Here is a 27,759-nt window from a genome sequence, read left to right as displayed (position 1 = left end):
GCTCACCATACATCAGCCCGCTGTTTGTACTTTCACCTAAATTCTTGAGAGAACTTTGCAGAGAATTCCACCTTTTCCTGTATGAAAGTGGCACTTGGATTATCTCTGTCACAAGGTCAAACTTCCTGAACACAGTGAAAGATTTAATAGCTGACTGAAAGAGAAGTTGGTGCATTGGGATCCCCAGTTAACTCTGAAAAATCAAAGTTTTGTCACTCACTGTAGACACAAGCAAATTCTTCTGATGTTTTGGCATGAATGTTACAACTAAGTGTGTGTGTGCCATTTGTTGAATCTCTACAAAAGTGAAAACTTGTTAGGAGACCATTGCAGGGCTTCTGTGAAAAAAAAAAAAGACACCGATCATTGTTTATTTTTCATCAAGCATAGTTCTGTGGCCGTGGAATGAAACTATGCTAACAGTCAGCCATTGAAAAAATCCATTGTTAACATCTAGCCGGCATACACAGTGTGTAGCAAACATTATCCTATGAGCCCCCTTAGGTTGACTTTTTCAGTCCGTGAAATATTTTCACACATAGCATAGGGCAGTCTTTCTAACACTAAATATGATGCTAGCTAAACATACATGGGCAAACAGAAGCTACAAAAAGTTTGAAATATTTATTATAAATTTTACTGCATGGTAAGGTATGGAAGGTTCTATTGCAAGCAAAAAATCGCTAACAAAAAACCATCTACAGTCAGTTACAGTGTTTCCAGTTTATCTACGATCTGATTGGTTCATTGATAAACTCATCAGACAGTTTAAGTCCATCAGTGGGATATCATTGGTCGATGAATTGATCGCTTTATCCCTGAGGGTGCGTTGAAGAATACCACGGCTTGATCCTTTTCTAATCTATAAACGCCAATTCCTAGACCCTGCCTGAATTCCCCCTGACACCAAGCTTAGTCGAACCTATAAAACTTGTCACAGTAAGTGACACATTATACAGTCATATAGCACTTTAATGTCTACCAGTCAAACACTGTGACCTCGGGGCCAATTTGATTAATTTTCAAAATTTCCCCCTCTGCTCTCGGGTGTGCCGGGGCTCGAGCATACTGCCGTTGTTGGCGGATGGCCGATGATGTGCAAGTGAAATTCCACAACCCCCAGACTGACGGTTGTGCAGCCCCAGCTTTTATGGGATGTTTGATGACGAGTACGTGTGAGTTCAAAATAGCAACATTGTATGATGGATCCCAAGTCTCTAGTAAACCGACAGCTTTATCATCTTTTCTCTCGTCAGGAATGATAGAAGAAGGTCGAAGTTCATGGAGTTCAAGTAGCCAACCAAGTCCCAGTTATGATTCAAGGGTAAGTCTCTCCAGGAATTCTCTCTTTCCTCCTCCTCCTAACCCCTCTGTCCAGTTTTCCATCTTATCAAATCAAGTTCCTGTCTGCATTGGTCCCTTGATGTATATGACTGGTGGCAGTTTGAAGACCTGACTATCTATGGTTTGTGTCAGATCTGATAAAGAGGTAACTGTTGAGGAAATGTAAGCAGTATGTCACCTTACCAACATTAATCTTGCAGCCAACAGCCATTTCAAATGACACAACATTTTTGCCAGTTCCAAATGTGATGGGAAAAAGGGGATTTTCTTTCAAGCATAACTCACTCTGTGACAGCTTCCGAGTTTTTTTCCCAAAAATTCCATTGTTTGCGATTTTGCCAGTTGACCTTCCATTTCTTGGCAAGAGGCCTGTGTGAATCAACTTTAAGTCATTCACATTGAATTTAGCTTTGCAGACTGTAAACCAGAACGTAGTAGAACAAATTTTTTGTCTGAGCTTAGCTGGTCTCCAGTAGTGTGTGTAAATTTAGCAGTCTTGATTTTGCTGCTCACTCTTGACCTCATTGCCCTTTGACCTTATCTGATAGGTCACTGGTGAACTATGGTGATTTGAAGTGGCTACACCTGCACCACTTGTCTTCAATCATGAACCGCTCATTGTCAGGGTTTCAAAAGTGATGGCAACGTAAAAATAATATCAATGGAAACTTGTATTCATTTATTTTGATAGAAATTTTTCTCATTTCCAGTAGGTATAGGGATAAAGAGCATTGTCAAAATAAAACAATTTTAAACAAACTTTGGGACAAACAAAATTGTAAAACCTGGCATAAATATTTACAAAGTCATGTTTGAAATGTCAGACCATCATCTCCATTAACGTTACATACAAATGTAATATTTTCTGGTGAAGTTTAACAGAAATTTCTTATCCAGGCGTAAGGGCTCCCTAGTTTCTGACCTGGGATCATTAAAGTTTTTTTTGTGACCGAAAAATTCCTTTCTGTTTACAATTTTCTCCAATAGCTCAAGTTTGAGCAGTGTCAAATGTACTGGTACTTTTCACCTCTAGCAACTTGTCAAGTTGGGGAAACTTTCTACTTTTTTTGAGATGGTATATCTTGAACCCTTAACCCCCAATCCAGTGAACCGAGAAATGTGTCGACTGGCATCCAAGGTGGACACTTCAGCATTTTTGTCAGGCTCCTCAAAAATGTAATTGAAATGTGTAAAGCGCAGCTCGGCCAATGAGGCTTCATCTGTCACAGCGGCGGTAAAAGTTACGGCTCCTCCTTGCAGTGCAACACCTCCCTAGTAAACGTTAACTGTTACAAATATTGCGCGTTAAAAATTATGTCTTAAACAAACAGCAAAGTGCGCAGCCAGAATTTTGAAATGCGAGAGAGAGAATGGAGTGATACATTAGATGCTTGTGTCATGATGTCACAAGGGCCAAACGGACCTTGTTTTCACTAGATAGCTTCTCATGGTTAACTTTAATGCTCTAACTAATATTGCACATAAAAATTTATGCCTGGAACATAAAGAAAGTGAGCATTGCTTGGGCCCTGTAAGTGTCACTTAGCGCAAATGTCCTGGTTAATATCGAGAATTAGTGCAGCCGGCTCGGCGGTTTATAATCTTTATTTGCAAGTTTACTACCATCCTGAATAAAAGTATGCCTCCGTGTTAAAGACCATGTGTTTACGAGCAAAGGCGCTCTTTTTTTCTCCAAATCTCCGAAAAAAATGTGATCTGTAAAAAAGTGGTTGTCAGTAAGGGGATTACCGATGATCAAAAGTGGCCAATTTAGGTATGTCAGTCTGTTATGATTTTCCTAATGCATGCAGGTCACCACGGATTACATCATGGGTAACTTTAATGATTTATATATCGTCTCATGAAAATTGAATCATTTTGGCATTTAACTGATACGTGCTCGAAGAGTTTTAGGACTTGGATTTATGTGAAAGTTTAATGCATTTGTGGCGAGTAGAGCACTGGTGCATATATACACAGGCGTGACTGTTGAAATATGGTTTGTGTAAAGATGGTTTGATATGTTTTCGATTGAAAGAGATCTATGCAGTGGAATTCAATCAATGCGTAAGTGAATCAATCCGTTCCCAAGTTAACTTGGATAAATGAGCAGAGTACATTTGAAAATTTGTGTGAGGAGATAGACAATAATGTCTTTGTGTGGGCCCATCAATTTGGGAATAGCAGTATTACTGTTGATCGCGGGACAAGTGTAATCCCTCTGCCGTGCCCTGAGGTATGCAGGCTGCGACAGCAATTGAATTCTGTTGCTTTTAATTTTCACCTCATTCAGTTTGTTCCTTAGCTGTTCATTATATCGACATACAATTTGTTTTCAGGGAATACTGAATGGGAATGCTAATATTGAATGCCATACAGAGTGTGAATGGAAGTGGGAGAGTGAAAAAAAGATGGCAAAGCGATGGAGATGTAGAGTGGATAATGAAAAAAATGGGCCTGCCAAGTTGGGTTTCATTTACTGCGGTGTCAACAAAAGCAGAGGAAGCTTAGCTTCCAGATTGTGAGCTGTTGTCAGAACATCATTACAGGCGCGAATTGTGCGTGCAGCGTTCAGTCGCCATGACCTTTCTAAATCCAAAGCCGCCCCGAATTGTACAATATTTTACTTACTTTTTCATTCCTCAACACAAGCTTCTCAAGAGTAATCTACTGCCAGTTTTCCAAGTCCAAAAGGCTGGGCACCTTTCCGGGTGAAAACAGCTCTAAGCATGAGGGGGTCATCCATCGGCACAGAACTGTCAGCCGAGGGTCTTAAGAAAATCTCAGAAATGAAGGTTTTAGTATTATGCCCTGATGAAAGAAAATTTCCCAGGCTCTGCGGAGAGTGTTTAACCTGGTAAGCTGATCTCTGCAGGCCTATCAGAGTGGAATAATTCCTCGTTCTGAAAGAGCTACTGCTCAATTTTGCATTTTGCAGTCTATTTGTAAAAGAATCCGTTTATGTCCTGTCCAAGAGTGTGGAGTGATGACGTCTCCCATGCAACAATTCTTGATGAATCCTGCGAAACTTTGTCAAGAAAGCTGACGGAGTTTATTGAAAATCAAGCACCGTGCCTCATTATGATTAATGATAACACTGCGAGTGTTAATAGGTAGTTGCTGCAATATCATACTTATCAGCCAATCTTCTGATGGCTTCAAAATAACAAGTAAGTTATTTTTCACAGCTGCCTAAGCCTGTTACAGTTATGATAGGAATTTAATGCCATTGTTCAAAAAAAAATTATCAATTTTCAAAGCAGAGAGGCGTTTTTTATTCGTTGTACTTGATAGAAAATCCTCTGAAAAAAAGGACGTCTGACGATGTTACTGTATGAAGAGTTGGAAGGGTAGGAAGAAGAAATTTTCATTTTGATAATGACTTGCCGTGAAAAAGTTGATAAACAAACAGTGGGTTCAGGAAACCTGAAAATCATCAACTTTTAAAAAACAAAGGATAGTAACTGCTCAGAAATTACATGTGTTATTACCATTTACAACTTTTGATAGGGCGAGAGATAGCCTGGATGTGTTTTTTTCCTTGGCACTTATCGCTATCCCATAATAATCAAAGTTATCGTGGAAACCCCTTGTCATATATCATGCATCCCCTGGCATCCGTTTCCTATCTTCCCCCATAAAACTGTTACCCCCTGGATTATGGTCATGCTGAATTCAAGCAATAGCCTTGTTGGATATGGGGCTGATTTACTGTGACCCTACAGCACACTTTCTGAAATTCAAACTCCTCCCCCTCTTCCGGACAGGGTTTCGGATACGGCAGATAATGTGCTGGTATTACTGTTCTCAGTTACATACTTGAAATAACTGCAGAAACAGTAGCAAAATACTAGATGGATAGTGTTTGTGCCTTCTCTTGAAAAAAAAAAAACTATAGCCCAGACTTGGCCAAGCAAGTCATCTGGAATTTGCAATGTGTTTTCCTTTGTAGATTGATTTGTTTTAGTCAGTTTAGCAGACACAAGGTAGTAGATAATTCATCAGATTTAGACGCAAAGCGTGATGTTGTAATGGCTCTGGTTTGTAGAAGTCACCTTTTCCCATCAGCACTGCCACCGCACCTTTAAAAAGAAACAAACAAACACACGAAAAATCGCTTTCTGATAAATTTACCCACCACTGTCTGGTGTAGGTTTTGGCAGCCTTTTCAGTCACAGTGTTATTTTCCAAAAGATATCGAGTTCTCTTCATCAGATCAAGCTGGCGTTGATGTATCGCAACACAAGAAAAGAAAACAAAGTAACAAAAACAAAACCAAGTCATTGTGACAGATGTTCCCATTTGCTATACAGCGGTTTGCAGAGAGATTTTATGTTATTTTGTGATTCGTGTCCACTCAAACAACTGTGTCACAAAGGAAAAAACACAAATGTATCAAAAATAGGAAAAAAAAAAATTTGATGGTGAGAGTAGAAACGAAAGAACTGAATGAAGCCGACATTCATATGGTGTGAATGTACGCCGTGAAAGGAAACTTCAGTGAATAGCATATTTATGAGTCATATCTACTTAATGCACACAGTTCCATTCATGTTGGAAACGATAAAATATATGCACAGTCTGAGTGGAATAATTAAGACGAGAAAACCTCAGATGAGAATGCCGATGTTGTCTTGCTAGTGGTTGCTTGATGCCTACCAAACAGTCAGCTGTGTTCGTAGGGATGCAGTCAGTTGTAAGATAGTACGTGTCATCTTTCCTCTAGTGCAGAGTCACTGACCAGACCTGTCTGTTTTTAATGCAGCGCTGCATTGCATGTGGTCAGAATGAGTAAAAACTCAGAGAATTTAAATGATGCGACCAAAGCATCCCCAACTGTCTAGATATAAAAGAAGAAAACTGCCCACTTTGCTTCTGTATACTGACAGCAAGAATATTAAATCAGGTTTTGTGATTTATGGCAATGACAGATTGCAGTTTCGATTGCTGTTTTGAGGAGAAAGTGTAAGTTACAAACTTCCTGTTGCCAAGTGGCAGGACAAATTCTTTGAAACACAGAGAAAAGAAGCGAAAGGAGACAAAGAGATAGCGTACAGAGGAAGGCACTGGCAACCACAGACGGCAGGCAAAATGACTCATCTTTTCATTACCGAGCTGATATTGCTTGTAATGAACAAAAAAGCTGCGAGAATCTGATTTTGAGCTGGCTGTGTGTGCATAATGAATGTATGACTGTGTGTATTTTGATTGATGGCAAACCTATGCTGAGAGAAGTGATACGGACACCGAGTACTCATCGGATGAAAGATTACAGTCAGGTAGCCAGGTATCAAGAAACCATAGTCTGCGTCCCCCTTGCCAACTGGGTATTCCCTATGGGATTATTCCCATCAAAATGTGTCTTATGAAAACTGAATGGAATCAGACAGAGAAATGGACATTATGATTTCGTCAGGGACTTCCCTGTTCATCCCGGAATGATAGTTGTGACTGCCTCCAGCAGTTTGAACGATGGTTATGACAACTGTCTCCATGTTGGACATGATTTGTCCGCGTGGCTGGTGTCAGTTTTGCCAGCATGCATGTTTTGATAGTGTAGTCTAATGGAGATGTGGTTGGCTAGAGGAAACAGCTTTCAGGGACATTCAGAGATACTTCAGTGAACATACCCCTGTATAACTTCTCTCTGTTGTCATCCAACTGTGATATCAAGCAGTAAAATTGTCATTTGCTGGTAATGATGAAGGCGTATAAAAGAAATTTTGGAAACTAATGAGCAGACTTCTGTAATATACGTTATCCAAGAAAAAAAAAGCTGATCTTGAAAAATGAAAAAATAAAAGAAATGCTAATGTAATGTATGGATAAGAAATACTCTTAATGTTGATCTAAACTTTATATGATCAATTTTATCTCTGTCAACGTTATGTCCTTGCATACTGATACAACTAGACTTAGAAAACTATTGAACACACAAATCCACAAAGAGATACCTGAGCAGAACCCATAAATACAAGAAACTCTGTAAAACTCGTGTATTGAAATATGTTATGTTTTTATGAGAAAAATATGTCTGTGCAATGTTTTCCTAGCTATTAAAAACCAAGAAATGCCAACGTCACTGAAAAGCAAAAAAAAAGAAGAGAAAATCATCATAGCGGTTGTTGGCTTGATTTCCACGTAATAATCGTGTAGTCTGTCCCGCAGTACTCTCTTGACTCATCCTTATGTAAACATCACCCCTAACTCAGAATTCCCTCAGTCAATAATCTGTAATTGGCAGGAGTCTTGGGGTTCACCCGTCTATGGCCAGGAAGAAGAGAAGTCCGTTTCATTAAATAGCTTGGCTGTGCAAGGCCTCAAAGACACAGGGAAAGAAAAAAATCAATATCCGACTTCAGAAGTATCGGCATGAAAAATGCAGCTCACATTCAGGCTATATGGCAAGCCATGAATCAAAACGACTGTGTAAATTTGTGAAAGTGGTCGTTTAAATGTAACATCCTTAACATTTTTAACCCAGAAAATAAGTTACTGCGTCCCACAACAAATTCAATAGTATCTCAAAGGGATCTTGTATTATAGTACATATAGGTCATACTGTTGGGAAGAAATATTTTCAGAAAATTTAGCCGTTGTTGTGCATGGAGAAATTTGAAATGGAATAAGATGGCCAAATTATATCGTCAATTTCCCAAGAGGTGCTTGCCTTTGAATGTGATGGCTTAGAGGGATATCTTACAAAAAAAGAATTAATATGCATTTGGCCATGAACAATATTGATGTATTCCTCAGGATTAGTGTTGATATTCAGCAAAGATGTTTCCATAATTCACGAGTGTCGATGTTGTATTGTACACGTAAACAGGTTGACAGGGGTAAGGGGAATTTTAAGCTTCAATTGTGATATGCAGAAAGCTAGAATCTCAGGCTAACAGAACTACCATGTAGTAAATTGCAAAAGATGGTTTTTAATAGTGTTGAAAATAATTATCTTATGTTAAATACCAAAAAAGCTGTGATGATGTGTTGATTGGGTATCTGATAGCCAATCAAGGGTCAATATCGATAACTTTTGATAAAATGTTCGTTATTTTTGTCCTACTAAACAACTGTATTTTCTCATTCTTGTACCAAAAGTATGTTGGAATACGAAGTGCTACCAACCACGGTCTCTTGATGGGTAGCGCTGAGCTGTTGCCGTAAAGAGGCCCGTGGTTTACGACGATGTGCTACCTTTGCCAAAACAATGTGTTGTGTAAGGTACAGCACACAGTGTTATTGTTGACAAATGAATTCTTGTCCAGACTCAGACTCAAGTCTTCTGCAGGCATCACACACATGCAGGCTGTTTTGAGAATTTAAAAAGAAGGGGTATCAAACAGACACAACAAAAAATGCTGGAAAATACATCGAAGTTAATGTAGCTTTGAAAAGAAGAAACAAAACGGCAACATCTATTTTGCATCGCTACAGAGGAGCTAACAAAAAACCCTGACATGCTTGGTTACTTGTGCGGAATCTGGAAAACTTGTGATCAACAAAACGCTCTGTTGTGGCTGAAGAAAATCGAAGAATGTTTCAGAGTGTTTTAATTGGCATGGACAAGTGCACAATCATCTTATAGCGTGGCTGGCCAATACCCCATGGACCAACTAAACATAGCAGTTGTGTCCGTATTAAAAGAAAATTATGACTGACAAAAATCATAAAAACAGACTGGTTGTCAGATTTTTTAATTTACTGCTGTGGTTGATGTATAGGTTGGTAGACTGTTCTCGACAGTTTGAACTGGTGAAGGATCAGTTTACACTCATTCTGACAGCAAATCTGAAGACTCGGTTGTGATTTGCCAGCGGCCAGTATGGTGCAGACACTGCAAATGTCACACAGAACAGTTCAGTGAAGTTGATTCTTGTCCTGTAGATATGGACGAACAAAAAACATTTACATTAATTTGAACCGCCTCCGTGGCTTGTGCTTGTCATCATGAACCCCGTGAAACAGATTTTTTTTTTCTGTACAGATATTGCTACTGTCAAGTGCAGATGTGGAAAATTCATGTTACACTGTGTCTTGTCTTTGTTTTAGCGATGTCACATCAAAGCCCCACCGCTTTCCTTCATACAGAATGCATCACAGCACAGAAATGTTAACACTGTTTCCTTTTTTCGTTGCAGGGGTATGAGGGTTCATCGTATAACGACCACATGAACGACAGAGGAATGCTTAATAACAATATGTCCAATCCGTACGACATGAACTCCAATAGCAGTAGTATGTCATCTTTCATGGGTGAGTATACATATAGCATTTAGTCTTATGGCAGAGATTGCACCCACAGTGCTGCACCTCATATGCAGTTTAGGTAGTGCCAGTGTCTCTGGTGATTAAAATATTTGATAATACCCAAGCCACAGCTTCCTGCCCAGATGTACTCAGGTGATGGATGGTGGGAACATTCCTAATTAAATTTCAAGGTTATAGCTGTTGAAACTCAGGATGACTTTCCCCCTTTGTTATTATGCAAATGTGCATTGGATGAGGCAGGCATTCGATGACCATGGATTGTCGGATGATAGCCCTCAGCCAGTCATGGCTTTATTCAGTTGGAACAAAAGTATCGAGCAATTAAATGAGTTTTGAAATCTGTGTGTAATGACTGACAGAGATGTCTGCATGCAAGGTAGATTTCCGATTATTATTTGTACTGTTGACAAACAGTGCTGCAACTTATTTACTGCTCTGTTGCAACTTGAAAAATTGAAAACCCTCTGAACAACTTTCAACAAGATAACATGTCTCTGAGAATTGTTTTAATATATGAGAGAGGGAGAGAATGAGACAGACAGACAGACAGAGACAGAGTGAATGAATAACAACATGAATATGAATGTTTATAAATAATCTAGGAAAAATGCCCATTAGAAAAATTACCAGCATTTCCTGGCTACATAAGCAGATCATAAGTTCAATTAGGATGTGTGTGTATGTGTGCAGGTAGATATTTATAAAGTGGTGAGTTTAACAAATGTCTGTCAGTGGGCTGTTGAACAAACAGTGGATAGCGTGGTGTAACAGTCTGCGTGGTAATACTTGACGGGAAGTCCATGAAGATAGAGGTGTTTCAGAGGGCAGGTGTATTAATTTGTACTCTGATGAATTGTCAGTTGTTCATTTGTCATATGGGTGTGTAGCTGATGTAAACCTGTTGACTTGTGTGTGTGAATATATTTTAAACATTTTTAACCCAGTTCACTGAGTATTTGTTGCAGTACCTCTTGTTGTCTCTCTATGAGTACAATATAGGCCCATGGGATGACTTGCAATTGACTGATCTGAAAAATATCAGGTCTTTGGAAAGTAAAGCTGGATTGTGCAGAAAGTGTTCCATCAAATTGCATGTTAGTTTGTGTCTGGGTAAAAATGTGTGATGAAAAAGCATGTCAAATAGGATATGAATGTTTGGAAATGTGATAGCAAATATCCTGAATCCTATCCACCCCTTTGTCCTGAATACAGATGCAACTTCACCATCAAAAATAATTATCAAATTTATGTGGTCATAGGTTTAAATTGGATCAGTAAACGGTACATCATAGTCGCATCTTTTTTTGTTGTTGAGCAGTTCAACAATTTTTATTAGCAAAACAATTTCCTCCTTTCAGTAAAGCACAATGAAATATAATGTATTGGCTTGGGCGTACTGTGTGCAATGTTTTCGTTAACAAATGAATTTTAGTCTAGAACAAAATTTAGTTGTCAATGATAGAATTTAGACATCGCAGATATAAATGTTAAGTGGACATATTGGATACTAGGCACTGAGACATGAGTTTGGGTTAAAACAGGAAACTCCAAACTGAACTAAAATAATGGAGATTCTGAAAAATACGGTTAATGTGGCTATAACAACTTAAAGAGCGCACTTCCTGAAACCGAGGGAAAATATGTAGCTGAAATCAAATGTAACGTAGCAAGGTCATTTTTGCCAACAACGGAGTCATAAATTGATGCCATTATGGAAAAGTAGACTGTGTACAGTACAACAAACAGAGCAAATGACAGTGTTTGCTGTACGCAATCAAATGTGCCAGCAACAACTCAAAGAGCTGAGACAATAATTTCACTGCCCTAGTCATAGTTCTGGCGAAATATCAGCAAGATTAACGACTGGAGTTGTGACAAGTGACAAATAAGTGAACCTTGAGAGGAAACACTCCCCACTCCGTGCTTGCCTGCAGAAAAAGGGATGGAGTCGGCCAATGAATGCAGATGAACCACATTAAAAAACAATGAACTAAGTGCCGGCATGGCTTAGATGATTCCTCTCAAGATGCAGACACCACGGTGTCGCCAACGTGTTGGAATCATCTCGCATCATATACTTTCATCAGAGTGATATATTTGGTCAAGATTTTGACTGGAATTCCAAGTGGCAGATTCAAAATATCTGAACTGCATGTATTTTTTTTTTGTGCTGTAAATAACTGAATTGTGAGGTCACGATTGAATGCTGACATGAGACATCCAGCTACAGAATTAAGAATCGGTCAAAAAACAATGTTCTCATCGGTATCTGATCAGATCTTAATGTACCTGTCATCTTCATTTTAAAAGGCAAACCTTCACAGGTGCTGTGTTTCCAGGTGTTCGGTGAGGTTAATAGGTGTGAGCGATCAAACTGTTCTGCTGTGTGTAAAAATCGACAAGACAATTGATACAATCGGGGCCGACTTTTGACCCCCAAACATCCACGGGGACCGGTTTGTATGCAGTAAAATTATTAAACAAACTAAGCACTGAAATTGTAATTTGGTTTGTGGGTTCAGCGGACAGGATTATAGGGTCAGTCAAGTATTTGCCCTCAATTTCTTTGGGTACATTTTTCAATCAGGAGAAATCGTGTCTTTGTTCTGACGGGCCGTGATGAAGTGCGAGTGAAAAGGGCGTCTTTGTGATACATCTTGTTGCATCACCGAGAGGAATCAGTAAATTAGCGCCAATTGCAGTCACCCAGTGTTGTCGTTTAACCTGCATCTTGCCATCAAGAGGGCTGGGGCATAGTGCTGTGTTTTTTAAACATCAGAAGGAAATTGGCCAAATAAGCATGCCATTGAGTGTGTTAGCGGCAATATTCCCGGCGGACATATTGACTTATTAGGTTATTATGGGGCACAAGGCTTCGTAATTGAAATTGTCAAATCTCAAAGCGGACTTGTAGCTGCAGACAATTGCTTGCTGATTATAGGTTGAATATCTTTGGTGATTGAAATCTGGTGATATTAGCTGATAAAAAGAGCAACCGATTGAGGAGTAATGTTCAAGAGGTTTTGAAATCAGTGTTTTATTTCAAGTTGGTGCAACCAAGGTAAGATCTAATGACTGGTCCTTTTCCTTCCTGTTTTACAATTCTGGACTGAATTTTCTTTGAGTGAACACTGAGGCGCTGACTGTGCTTTTGGATTGAGTGTGATTTTTGTGACAAATGTCTGAGAATAATATGTCTTCAGTTGGTGTAAGTAGTTGTGAACGGGACCCTTTTGGGCAGGATGTATCGTGTTAACAAAGCAACTTGTGAACATCATCGGAACTAGTTTGCTGAAGACATCACTGTATAAATTTGTTCAACGATAAATGTATCTGTAAACTTTGAAGCCAGGTATCAAGACGTGACTTCTTCTCCATAGATTCAGCATTATAATCTTATGTATGCAGTGAATTTGATTTCTACACCAGAAGTCTGAGAGAGAGTTGTGGCTAGTGTTTAGCACAACAAGTGCTTTTCTTCTCAGTGTGACAAGCGTTTTGAACTCTTTTCATCGGAGAAAAAAATTGAAAGCAACAGTACATTCGGCTGAACAGAAGTTATGTATTACCAGAAATTTATAGCCTTGGCATACTGAAAGTGTAGTATCTGGAAGATTTATCGGATGTCACTGTGATTCCGTGGTCAAGAAGGAGAACAGGTTCTTTTCATTAGTTTCTTCATTGTAACTTTTATTACTGTCAGGAATGCACTAGCAAAAATTTAAATGCCAAAATTTATGACTTCCCATGAATTATTGCCCGAATTTTCTCGATTAAGGCTTGTAAGGTAAATTTTCAGAGTCTGAGCGGTCATAGTGCAGACGTGTGTTTTCAAGCAACAGCAAACAGTCTCTCCTGCAAAAAAAGAGGTTGGGGAGAACTTGGAACTTGGAAGGGGAAACTGAAGTGATGTTTGAAGGATATCACAATAATACCAAGTCACCAGTATCATTTGTATTCTGTATGCACATACATGGCATTCATAAAAAACTGTTTTGTTGCTTGTGGATTTTGCAAGTCAGCAAACTAAATTGATAGCTCCCAGGAGGCAAACATAAAGCCATGTTTCAGTTTTCCAGCAGCACGATAAAGCTGTTATAGAGAAATTTGTTTCTGTCAGGGACATATTACGGGGTTGGTATAACTGCTAAAAGGTAAACCTTAGAGGGCGGGGGATTCCCAGGTATGGGTATTTTATATCACCAAGGATGAGTTTTAATGAACAGGGTAATAAATAAAGACAGACCAGTGGCTTTAGAGAGGAAGTTACACCAGAAACAGTTACCCAAACTATCATCTCAGAATGTTTTGTAAGAAAATATCGAAGAAAAAGATTATTTGCTCATGCAGTGAGTGTGTGTTCTGAATATTAAAGCAAGCCCATAGCAGTCATTCCTTGAGTAAAAAAGAAACATGTTTCAGATTGACACACTGGTCCTCAAGTGTGATTGGTCTAATTTATAAAACTGCAGTGCATAGATCTCAATAACTACAGAAAATAAATCATAAAAGATAAGAAAGGCATGTAATGACATTAACAATCTATTATTCGAGGCACGGAAACATTTGTCTTTGGTAAGGATCCATGCATGATCTTTTATATCGTGAAAGGAAGTGTAGATTAGATAAAAAATGATAACTCAAAACTTTAGTCAGAAAAAAATTCCAGAAATCAATTTTAGGATGGGCATTTGGAAAAAGAATTTAAAAAGCCAATCAAGTGGTATCTCCCCATCTCTTTCCGGAGGTATTGGTAATGGTATTTTGATCAAAATGTTCGCCCGCGACGCCAGGCAAAATCAGCGCTTTGTGGATGACATTTCAGTTTGACTTACTATGGAAATATACGGCTTGTTGAAGCGGACTGAAGAGCAGCAGGTAGTGGCCCCTGTTCATATGTTCATAGCAGACATAGCAGACAAAAAACATAACTGAAACAGTTATAAAACTGGCTAAACAGTATGATACAGGCAGAGGCCCTGCATGAATGTCACTGTCAGTAACTTTATTTATATACATACCGAATGATCCAGCAATCATCATAAAGGCAAAAAGTTGACAGGTCAACTTTGGAATATGACAATTGCACACTTTCATTTGTCAGTAATTTTGCAAATGCACACAATAAACGACCGCAGAAATGATCATATTGCATTCAAGGGCGACAGGGAGTGATCCGTCACATTGGCCCTTTAGAGCTTGGAGTGCACAATTGTATGAAGAAAGACTGTGATGTGAAATCGAGGTGGAAAGTAAAAGGTGCAAAAGGAGGTAACTGTGCAAAAAAGAGAACTTGTTGATATATGAACAGCTAGCCATTCGCCACTATTGAGTGTCAATCAAACCCGTTGTCCCAAGGACTTGAGTCTGTTCACCGTCGGAAACAACTCTCAAGTGGAAGAAAAATAATCCTAGCATATGCCCGCTTTGTATGAATGTTGGTTGATCTCTTATTGGATGTTTGTTAATTGGCAGCCTCTGCTGTCTGACCATTATCATGATATTTTCCATGCCCAGGTGTGTGAATAAGCTTTCATTCAGGGCAGGTAGAGTTTCTTTATTACCAGAAAATACAGTCATCTTCCATCTCCCGCCAACAAGTGCGACAATTAAGCATCTATATTTCTCGGTGTGTATCACCAGCAAGAACCTTAGTTAATCTCATCAGATTCTTAATTGTATCAAGAAGTAATTTCTTGGAAAATGGATTGCTTTGGATAATGACATTGTCCCCATAGCTGTTTCTATTAAGTACTGTATGCTGCCAATCAGTGTCTGGGGACACAAAACAAATTAACTGAGAACTCTGTAGACACCAAACATAATTTATCATATTAGTGTCCACTTTGGCTCCTATTTATTTCTAAATTATTCCCACTCCATTGGCAGTCATTACTGAGTCTATCACAGACTCATTAAGACGATGCTGCTCGGCCCACAATTCCACAATGACTTCCTTTGATGGAGCACGTCCACAATGCGCGCATCAAAAAATATGAAATTATCAGCCACGGGAGCTTTCTGCCCGGAAGTCTCCACGGAAAAATCTCTCTCCGGAGGCGCAGATATTTTAAAGTGAGTTTCCCAGTGTGTAAGTGTTGTAGACAGTTTATTTTTTTGTTGAAAGTTTAAGATTGTGTCGACTGTAATTACTGGCTTCGAGAATAGGTTTAACTATTGCAATGAAATTGATGTTGGCGTATAATTTGAATGTGTGCCTGTGACAAAAACCTAACGGTCTGTATTTCCCTCATTGTTTCAGTCAATATATTGAGTGTAACCATCAGAATGAAATTTAGACATTTCTTTGCTAGATTGTTATTGTGATAGAGGATGCGGCCAACGGAAATATTGCTGTAATAAAAACGATTTTCACAATCGACCAGAGAGTAGAGCATTGACAGCTGCTCATGACCAAAAGTTATACGACTGGCAAAGGAATTGAAACGTTTCTCTTTCTCCGCCATTTGGAAAATAAAATTGTCATTTATGTTTCTCACAAATGCTCAGTATCTCAGAACGACGTGAATTCTGATAGCCCTTTTTGGTTTGTCAAATGTTGATTGGCACTACTTAATGTGTTCTGGTGTTGAAATACCTTGTGGGAGAGTTGTCCAACCATGTTTGGACTCTCTATATCAAAATACAAAATTTTACAGTGTGGAAGTGAACCGTTGTTTGTTCCACAGTGTCAATGTGATCGCTTGAAGAGACAAGACAGTTGGCACTTGATGTGTACTGTATTAAATCGGGAATTCTCTTTCTTGTGAAGTGTTTCTAGGTCAGTTGTTCAGTTTATCTTACAGAACGTGTTGATCATTATAATTTGGCTGCTGGTGTTCGGGGAATTCTTGTTAAATTTGATTTTCTTGGATGGATAAGTTTCCAGCGGGGGAGTTCATTGTAGTGGATGAACATATCCTGTGTGTGAAGCTGTGCACGGAGCATTCCATCTCATGAATTTTTTACAAAAGATATTGTTGCCAAACTCAGGTATACCTGGATATTTTTTAATTCTTACTCATGTCAAATAGCTGACTGTTCAACCGTTTGTTTGAAAAGTGTCATAATTTTGACAATTTTTGGTTTGTCGAATAGTGGATAACAAAACTGGGAAAGTAAACAGGGCAATGGAGGAAAAGAGCCGGCTTAATTCCTGATTTATGGCAATCTGTATTAAAGTGGATTTCAACCCTGGAAAAAGTAATAGGCACAAAACTGTCGGCATACCATTTCAATTCATACGTTTATATATCATGTGTGGATTGATTTCCAATTTGATGGAGTGTTTGAGTGTGATCACCGTGTGTTTAATTTGGGCGAGTAGATTATCAAATTGAATGTAATTGTTTTATCTGCATGGCTAGTTTTGTTGTCAAACAGAAACTGAAGTGATCAAAAACGACACTGCTCAAGGTTTTTTTCTCCTTAAAAAATGACTGCCTAACTGCTGAGAAAACAATATGTTATTTTTGCTTGCTGAGATATTGATGTGTAGGGGTTGACAGTGAAAACTGTGGTCACATGCACTTGATTACTTTAGATTTACTTAAAAGTCTGAATTTTCCGCATTTATGTACAACTTTGCTCTGTCTGAGAAAATCTTGTAGTTTGCAATGCTTGTTTTGCTTGACAGACACAATCATTTGAACTCTTAGTCTGGGTACCCAACAAGAAATAAATTTGATGTGGCCAAGATGGAGAGCTCGTGGTTGTTCTCTGCAGTGATTTATCCATAGGTTCCAGGCATGAATTGTCGACAAGGCAAGGTACTTCTGTTTTCCACATTGACTTCAGCGAGAGAGTGTATCCAGACTGGGCTCAGGGATGTGTCTCCTGGTAGCGTCTTGTCGAACAATATTGATTTTTGTGTCCACAGACTTGCAAATTTTAGAAATTTGCAGAAAAGCTGTTCATTGCCTCCATTTCTGACCAGGCAGAAATTGCATGTTGGTCTCGTTGAAAAGTAATCTTGAAGGTGATGAGGTCCTCTGATTTTGGGTTCAAGTGGCAAGGCTTTCTGGTCAAGTTCATGCATTCCATCTTAATTTTGTGTATTCAGTCTCCACATCATCAAAAGTACGGAAGTCTTGTTTTTTTTAGATGTGCCTGATCTACAGGGCAGGATATTTTATCTCTGTTTGTAACTGCCATTTCAAAGTTTTTGATCAAAAACAGAATCTTTTAAAACTAAATGAATTGTCGGTCAGAAATTATGTTATATTTTTGCACCAAGGAAGAAAAAAACAAAAATGTTTGTACATGCATACAGGAAGTCAAAAGCTGCCAGAAAAGAGTTTCAACTGCAAAAGTCGTGACAAAAAAATCAACTCGCCTCGAGAAATTCGATCAAATCCAATCATGAAAATTATGATCAGGGGAAAATGGTCCACTGAGAAAGGAAATATTATTTATTAGAGAACATAGTGGTTTAATGATCATGTCATACATTCAACCACAGGTGCGTTTCCACTTTTCTGCTAACCGTCTCCCTGGTTGCTTTCCCAGTAAATTATAGTTATTAGGACTGACAGTTTGATAGTACTCCAGAGACTCTGAGATGTGTGTGCCGGCTCTGCCAAGTTATGTGGTACATTTCTTCAATTTCTGGAGTTTTTCATCAGATCAGAACACATCCCCTAGACTTTTTCACTTTCTCAGTGGGTTTGAGTGATGGGTTTTGTCTTGTTTCAGAGTGTTTGGAAATATGAAAGACTGACAAAAGATAGTCTCTTCAGGTTTTTTGTCTCACTGGTGATCAGCCATTGTATCCTGCTACAGAAAAAATAGTATAATTTGAACTAAAGAGGTGTAACAAGTAATGGCCTACTGAAATTAATAATCCCATTTTCTTTGCATGAACCCACTTAGCTTTGCTCATTTATTATTTCAGATATTATGGTATGCTTTTTTAAAAAAAATGACTGCATTTGATGTCCACATCTCAATAGTGGGATGGAAAATGGATGTTGGTATCGTCATTGGACATTTTATGAATTTTTGTAAAAATTTGATGCCATGAATGTGAGAACAAAGTTTAAGGATATTACATGTGTTTACTACTGAAAAGTTTTTGAAACAGTGATCACATGTTAAATGCCTATCAAGTTTGCATATTGGCTGAAGCACCTTGGCGAGTGCGTTGAGTGTTTGGTTCAAGCAGAGCACGCAAGTAGCAAGCGCTGTCTAGGCTGCCAGTTTGTAGCGAGTGCGTCACCTGTTTTGCACAAAAGGTGGCATTCTAGTGTTAGCGAAGTGTACCAGAGTAGATGGCTTTGTCACGTCGTTCTGTGAAGCCAAACAACTAATCGTCAGGAGTTCATCTCAGGCAGCGCCATTTTCGTCAAAAATACGATGGCTTGCCTGAAATATTCATCATTGTCGCTAAGCAGAATTGTTCGCTCAATAATAAATTTATGTGACTCCAACGACTTGCCACAGAACTTGATATTCCATGAATTGTGATGAAGCCCGCTGTGTCAGGGCTCTGTCAAATGGGAGTTTAAGTAATTTAGGCACAGTGAAGAAGCACTCCTAGTATCTGGATTGGAATCCTTTAGGAGATGTCTCTCCTTTTGCGTGTTCTGTCCTCATTTGGGTTTGTCACAGTGTACAAAGAAAAATAGTTGTGCAGCTCTTGGCTGTAATTTAGGAATATGTTCACAAGTGCATTTGCAATGAATTTTTAAGTAATACTGCAAAACTTGACGTACGTTTTGACATTAAAGATGAGAAAGTTGATCGTTGTTCAGCATCATTTACAACACTTGGCATAACTATGGAACCTGTGAAAACGAAATTTTTTCGCCTTCTCCTCTAGCATGTCAAGTTCACATAAATAATATTAACCATGAACCTGAAAATTAAGATGATAAAGACCTTGATTATCACCGATACTTGGACAGAAATTTCGATATTGGCCGATGTAAAAAAAGGTCAGCTCTCCATATTGTAGTTTCATGAAAAAATTTTCAATCAATTTTGCTTGAAGTGTGAAAAAGTAATTTCTTCAAAATGTCTGATGTTTGATCTTCCAGTACAAGAAGCAGTCCCAAAATATTTATAGTTCCAATTTCAACCTTTTTCTGAAGCTGTGAAGTTACGATCGATCATAAAATTTTTCTATTGAGCACAGAGAGCTCTTACTTGAAAGGTTTTTTTTTCTGAGGGATACTTTTACATACAGTCGTACAGTGAAGAAGCTGTCACATTTTTTTGGTGAAATGTAGCATATTGAGTGAAGCACATGATTTTGCTGATTTGAAATATTCCCCTTTTAAATTTCTGTATTGTGTTATCAGCTATTATGAGGACAAACCGAGTGCGAACAACATACTGGTATCGCTGAATCAGTATGGATGATCATAAAAGCAATGTGTCATATTTTATTATGCGGCATGTCAAAGCAGAAAATATATGCAAGACTTTGCATTTCATTAGCATAATAGTTGCCAGGGTTACCCAGAAAAAGTGACCTATTGGAAATTGAAATCAGGGTCGAGCCACAAGGGAGCCAGATTGGAGTCTGTTTGTTAAAAGGTGTCTATGTCTACCATTAAAATTAATTAAAGCTGAGAAAAAAAAGAAGAAAAAAATTTTGTAATATCCCGGCTGTTTATTAACTGTGTATGCAGAGTAGTACAGGATTTTTTTTCTATGGTAGTACATTCTAGGAAATGGAGGCAGGTCTCTATCTTTTGATTCTGTCATCATGAGAGATGGCAACATATTAATTGCAAGTGTGAGCAGGAAGACGACCTAGCTGCATTGAATAGAAGATTCAGAAAAAATGAAGTGGTGACTGATTTGAGATTTTGCTTATCTGATGGAAATATGACCAGAAATCATGTAGCGGCGAGAATAAAAGGAGTTCGAGGGGAAAAAAGAAGCTGATAAAACATGTAGTGTTGAAAATTGAGAAATGCATTGATATAAACAGCAGGGAGAAAGAATGAGATGAGAGAGAGAGCATTAGCGCATTTGAAAAGCAAAGAAGAAAATGAAAACAATGTATAGCCGACGTTGATTGTCAGCAACTCAGCACAAACCATATGGTCAGGCACAGTTCTGAGAGCGGTGTTGAAACTAGTAAACCATTAAGATAGCCTTCCACCACAGTCACTATTCCACACATTGTTTTCAAAAGAGTAAAAAAAAAGCACCGTGCATTTACATTTCCCCATACACTGCCATCAAAGCTTTCTCTTCTAATTCCATCTTAACCCACACAGTGCTTGAACATCAGCAAATTTTTTGACCTGTCAGATATTTAATCTCCTGATCTTTTATTTTTTAACTCTCATTTTAAGATGGTTTTTGATCAGGCGGTAGGGTTTGAACAGGGCAGATTAAGCCCGCAATCTTCTAATATCATTAGAGTTTAATCCCTTTGATTTAACTGGAAACGTTAATCTTAGTTAAATGGCACCAGCTTTCCGCGCAAGTCATCTTTGTAATTTAGCCGGCAGATGGATTCCTCCGTATGCCCTTAAGTGTGCTACGTTACTATGATCAGTGAGATGCTGTGGCCAATTTTCACCGCCAGTCAGGGGGGATCCATGACTAGGATGTATTACTGCAGATCATGATGATACTTATAACAGTCTCTTCGTTATCTTCGTTTTTTTGTTGTGTTTGTGAAAATTCTGTTTCACACACTGTGGAAGGGCTAAAGCTGCTCTGCAAATGGTAAGGTAAATTAGAGAGACAACGAGGAGAAAAGATATGGGTGTTGCAGTCTTGTCTGGAGAGATATACCCAGATATACCCAGGGTGTCATATCAATGCATGATCTGAAAATCAAATAATAATCACAACTTATGATTAGAATTTTGTCGGTTCAAGTTCAGTTAGATTTCATATCAATACAATTTCTGTCAGTGATCGCAAATATCCTACTCACATTTCTTTTGAGTCAATCTTTTTAAATTGAATACAGCAAAAAAAAGAAAAATTGTTTTCTTTAGCGACACATGCAGAAAAAAGTAGCATGAGTTTAGGATAAAGGTGTAGAGAAAATGTAAGAACAAATGTTAAAATTCTTTGGAAAAATGTGAAAGACATTAAAATGAATACATCAGTTTTTCATTCCCATACTCAAATTTGAATTTTTTTCAAACCACTTTCTTGGCAATAATAACCATTATCACTTTCACTGTATGGGACTCTGACACTGCTGTTGACTCAAATAAAGACTAAAAATGAATTTTTTAGAACAATTTTTTGTTTGGCAGGAAAACTGCTTGTAGTGCGGCTCTCTTCTAAGCTGGATACTGCCACTGTTTGATTTTGTTCATGTAGGTTGTATTGATTTTGTGTTTTTCAATTATGTCAGCAGTTAATCGAGTGTTGTCGGTCATCAAATAGTGAATGGATTTTCTGTGTCACTAGAAATCTTAAAAGCAGTTAAATGCCACCAGATCAGCAAATCAAACCACTGCAGGAGTGCTCTGTATTCGAACAGTCGCTCCTATTTCCAGACCTAGAATATTTTCCGCCCACATGAAATGATTTTTTCCTACAATTTTTACATTTCCTATTGAAACCGATATTAAAGATTCATATTTTATATATTTAAAGAAAATATGGATAACATTTGTCATGGCAAACATGCATCAACCTTGATGTTTGTAATATTTTCCTTCACGCAGATAATCGTTTATCTGAAAATATTCACTCACAGAAAAAAATCATTCTGTTTTGCGATAGATTTTTTCAGCTGGCTCTTTGCATCAGCATGTAAGAGCTAATTTTAGATGAAATTCACTGACCCGGTTTTGAGCCATAATTATGATCTTAGCACTGCATTTGTCTGCCGTCCATTCGTTACCCGGGAGTTACAGTTAATGCGAAGGCAATGGAGGCAGCCTGTTCCCTAACATGGCCGCCGCCACTGAATCATGAACACTGTATCCTACCAGTATTATTTACAACACCAGCCTTGTGATGCAATAAAAAGGAACAGTACCCTACCATTGCTCAGCTGATAATAAAAGCAGTTATAGAGAGAGGAAACTATAAGAACAAAAAATAGAAATTATCCTCACAAATTGGTATCATTTGCTGGTGCCTTGCCATAATTATGTATGTGAAACGCTGTGCACTACCAGCCTGGTTTTATACAAAGTCACCCGCCACAATGCATTTACTGCCATTTTGACGTCGTTTTCCCGTCTTTTGCGTCTTTTATCTGTGTGAAAAAAATTGTTAAAACCTAAAAGCAATTAATTTACATTGTTTCATAACTTTGCAATAATTTCCAAGTGAATTATATTGTGGAATTGTAACCAGTCAAAGCAGCCTTTTTCGCTTTGTAATGTTTGCTGTCTAAAAGTTGTGATAATATAAGGTCAAAGGTGCCGGCAACTAGTGGTCATCCTGACAGCCTGTGTTGTTTTCCTTGCCAACAAGTGTATCTCTGAGTAGATTTTATTTTTAGCGCGCTGTAAAAGTAATTGATAACAGTGGCACATTTTCAGACGTTAAAACACGAGGAAGGTGCGCTTGACAAGTGTCGCAGAGTTGATGTTAACTGCGCCTGTGTATGATGGGCGTGAGATTGAAAGACCCACCTTCTGAAAACATCTGTTCTTGTCTCGACTGACACTGATAAATAATTGTTCTGTTGAGATTCCAGTAGATTCTATTTTTTGTGTGGGAAAGACCATCAGGCAGCCTTGGAAAAAAAAAATTCCAGATGATGCTAAAATAAGAGAGGGGAGAAAAAAAACTGTTGACGCAAATGTTAGATGTGACACAAGGTTTGTATTTTTAGTGACAAGATGGTGCAGTCAACTGGGAGGAAAGATGTGTGACCTTTTCACAACTGAATGAGCGATGGAACACAAAAGATGCCTTTCAGAATTTTTAGATGAAATTTTTTGTGATTGTGTCGTATACCAGAGATGAAAAAACGGCAAAGTTTCTTTTTTGTGGTTTTACATTTGAATGAGATGAGGAACTCACAGCCGAACAAAACTCAGGTGATCTGCTAGTAGTGGAATCTAGATTTTAACCAAATGATACACATTTATGTTGGAGATATGTTAAGGCAGAGAAGCGTTGATACAGTTTTGCATGCTGGATGTGGTAATGAAGAGAGGACAAGCGTATTTGTCAGGAGTCCGGTACCGTCCATGAATTGATGAGGGCAGTTTCGTTGTGCAGCATCTGTACAGAGATATGTGTTTACGTTTCACGGCGCACGGTGCATTGTTGGCCTGAACTAATAACACGGTTTAGGTCAGCCCAAGGAAACAACTGTTCATGAGAGTTAACATATGCGGCCGGTTCACCCAACAGATGCCTGCTCCATTGCTCCCTGCACCTGTTCCGAAAAACCCTCCCCGCCAGCATCTGTGCCTGAACCAAGGAACCCAGCTGCATTCTATCACATAACATGGAAGAGGGGAACCCCGTCTTGTGTAATCGCTCTAGATCTGTAGAGCTCAGGCACTCGTTTCTCTAGGCTTGTGTTGAGTGAAACGGGCCATGCTCCAAAAATAGCTGTTATTCAGTGCTAGTTCCTATCCACCTGTTGTTCTCTCACGGTTAGTGGTTGATAATGCGTGTTCGCCGAGTTTGAATTGTGAACCAGTGTAGAATTGTCGTCATTACCTTAGTGATGAAATCTGATAGGCAGTGATATACATCAGTGTATGCCTCCTCCTACAAGATTAAAATTTCACTTCCTAGCCTGATCACATGTTAAAAACAAAAGATTTGAGATTCATGCGGTGCTAAAAATTAAATTTTTTTACATTAAATTTAAAATTTATCAAGAATGTTTGCGTAATGCCCTTTAATATGTAATTATATTTGATATGAGTGTCCCTGGTATCATAGCTCATAAATAGTGACAGAGTTGGTCAAAATATTGTTTACCTCAAGCTGGTCGTCACCCGCACAAGATGGCGGCTTTCTCTCAGACACACAGAATAACACAATTCCGTAATGTGATTGCTCGTTATGAAATCTAACTGTAATTAGTCACAGTCAGTCAAATTTGCGTGGAATACTATTTCACAAGGAACGGAAACAAAAGGAGGGTCTGTGGTGTGGGCAATATGGCAGGAACAAAGGATTGTAGAGGTTCCAGCTCTCTGGCTCTTGTTATGCATTGTCCTCCGCTCACAATGGAACACGGAGCTGGTCATTCTAACGCAAATTGTTAACTGTAATAGGGCTGCCTAGATTTCATTAATAGAGACCATAGGAAAGCTCGGCCGTAACAGATGTAGAACTGGGCTCGACCCATTGGGAATAATTAAGCAAGTCAGATAGGCTCCGCACACTACAGCAAGCATATTGAAAGGCATAAAACGGAACAAAAGTAATATATTGTGTTATGGATCTCAAAAGATGAACTTTTCAGCAGTAAAGGTTCCTGGACAAGGACGCTGATTAGGAATAAATTGGAAGGCAATTAAATGAGCTTAGTGTGTATGTTTAATTATATCAAGTAATTAAAATGTATTTGTAACACTCGTTCAGTGTACGTGAGCTTTTCCTGAATATGATGTGTAGTTATGCTTCATAGAATTCAGAATAGAATTTAGAAACGAGATCATGATTAATTACAGTAGGACAGTCGCCCGCAAAAACTTTGATTACCGAAAACAGAAGTGTAATATTATTATAAAATGAGCAGACTATTTTAACATGAAAATCTTTCAATGAGTGTATTCTGTTTAGATTATATTCACTTAGCAGTTGTATTGTCTTCGGCATTTTTTTGCAAAATTTTTGTTTGTTTGTAGTTTGAATAGAAAATGTATTGTGTGATCATAGAACATTTGTTAGAAGCATATGGTCGTTACTTCTGGCTGACTTGAGTAAACTTTGCGTGTCTGACATGGATCCAGTAAATGCCTTAAATTTAATTTAATATTCCTTGTCTCTCCGGAGGAGGAATCACAAAATAATGAGGAAGTCCCAAAATGGCAGGCTTCATAATTGGCTTGTATTTTTCACGTTCATTAGAAAGCTGTCACAGAGTATTAAGACGACAGGTGCCGCACTAATCCCTCTAGGAATGAATGCGTTTGTAAGTCAGTATCGCTGCAAACTAACTAGCAGTAAAGTTGCCTGTTAAACACTGAAGTCAGGTGTGGATTGGCGTGCCCCATTACTTAAAAATAGGGGTGTCAGCTTTGTGATTGGAGCCAGTTGAAATGAGGGACTGTTGTGTGATCTGAATGTAGAGGATTTTCGGTGATACTGTCAAGGTGTTTGTGTGAAAATTTGAAATAAAAATTGTAAATTTTGATATTGTCGAACTACAACGTGCAAGCATCCAGCTTTTATTCACTGACTAAAAATATTTACATCCATTCTAAGATTTTCTGAAACAAAGATGCCAATGTATGGCTAACCCACTGGTAATTGGAAGATAAAATACCATTGGTTGTATGATTTAGCGACCCATTCAACAATTCACAAATTTTGCTTAGAATGGAACTCAGAGAAATGGACCAATGACAGACAACCTTGCATGACAGCTCTTGTGTACTTTTTAATGCATCTATATGGCATAGTTTTTGGTGTTCAAAAAACAAAAGACAATTATAGTTGGCATTTAATGTGAGAGTCTTTAGCTTTCAACAAACTGCAAACCAAAATTAGACACTAATCAAATCATGAGCAATATCCAGTGTAAAATGCAATAACATATGGCACAGCAAAAAAAAATATCAGAACTATTGGATTTCCATTATTCAACAAGTTGAGGATATTCCTCATTGATTGATGATCCCAGCCCCATGACATGCAAGTAAAATCACCACTTTCAATTTAATTCTATTTTATCCCTAATGAAACAAGGACGTTCTTGAAACTAACAAAATGCAAAGCGAAGTATGTTTCCATAGAGGGTACACACATGCACACACAAAAAATTGTGCAGTTACTGGGTACATTGATTTTTTGATTTTGTTGAAATCGACTGGAGTGATCGTTAGTGAAATCAAGCCTTTTAATTTAATTTGGAAATAATTTGGCTGCAGGATTGGAAATCCATCGTGGCACTAAACCTCGATACTGAACAATAGAAGATTGATTGGCAGACAAAAAGTTCATTTTTGTCAGTCTGGCGGAATATGCGAAAGGACTAGCACCAAAGGGGATCTTAATTTCTGAAATCTGCTGTGAGAATAAAATTTTTGTTCAGCGTTTCATTCAAAAGATTAATGTCATTTTCCTTTCATCGAACCAACCTCTATGGTAGCTCTGATGTCCTCAATTTCAACAAATAATATGTTATATATGAATGGATAGAATACAGCTTTAAAAATTATCCCATTTCCCCCTCTGAACATTGATCACGGCATTGTTTTGTCTCCGGCTATCAAAGAGGAATTCAATACCAACAGTGCACTAGAGTTAATACCGATCTGTATTAAAACTGCAATATGACCTTCCTTTTGCTAATTGATGTTCATTTTTCCCCTCAAGTCTGCGGAGTTCGTCTCCGGCATGTTTTCCAGAAAATCAATACTTGATCACTTATGCATTCAGGGAAGCAGAATCTCCTCGGCGGGTTTGATATTGAAAATTTGTAATTCTCTTCTGAAGTGTTGTGCTCGGCAACAATTTTTTGTGAGTTTTCCTGTTCTTTTTCCTCCGGCAAGAGTTTGAAATTCTGGTTGCATATGTGTAGTCGTTTCTTATGCTATCCACCCCGTGTACCAGGGACTTCCCTTGTAGAATATAAAAAGAGTGACAAGTGCTTTTCACATGTAAATCAGTCTTCATGCCGTCTAATAGCATGTTCATATTAGCCACGATAAGACATTTCGCAATGCTCTCTGCATACCAAGTGGAGCAGCCAGCAAGTAGAAACCCCACACAATTGGCCTGGGACGGTGTTTTGAAACAGCGCCCTCTGGTGGCCTTGATGCCTCTAAAATTTTGGCATGCACAGTGTAGGCTTGTTACATGAATCTGTGTGCACTACTCATTATCACAATAAGACTGTTTAGTTTACTTCATCAAGAAAATCAGCTATTAGCATCCCGACATGCACCTCTCTGGAATGTCAACCTGTGTGTAGATAGAAGAGACATGTTTTACACATGATACAGTTGATGCTTTTTCAGAAATTTTTGTCTTAGTTTGTGTGGATGAGGCTGTTTTTTGTCTCGTGTT

At 38.4% G+C, this 27,759-nt stretch overlaps 1 protein-coding gene across 23 annotated transcripts in view; it reads left to right on the top strand.

Annotated features, from left to right (window-relative positions):
* The window catches only part of LOC139116979 (transcription factor 12-like), a 146,672-nt gene that overhangs the window by 44,992 nt on the left and 73,921 nt on the right, over nucleotides 1-27,759 (top strand). For all 23 annotated transcript variants that reach the window (XM_070679754.1, XM_070679737.1, XM_070679743.1 and 20 more), the window contains 2 exons: nucleotides 1,257-1,324; nucleotides 9,486-9,600. In XM_070679754.1, the coding sequence (XP_070535855.1) occupies nucleotides 1,257-1,324; nucleotides 9,486-9,600 (183 nt within the window). The remainder of the gene's footprint in view (nucleotides 1-1,256; nucleotides 1,325-9,485; nucleotides 9,601-27,759) is intronic.

This window comes from Ptychodera flava, chromosome 18, assembly GCF_041260155.1.
Source record: "Ptychodera flava strain L36383 chromosome 18, AS_Pfla_20210202, whole genome shotgun sequence".
Taxonomy (NCBI): Eukaryota; Metazoa; Hemichordata; class Enteropneusta; family Ptychoderidae; genus Ptychodera; species Ptychodera flava.
The sequence above is the reverse complement of the archived record's forward strand: the minus strand, read 5'-3'. Positions and strand labels throughout refer to the sequence as shown.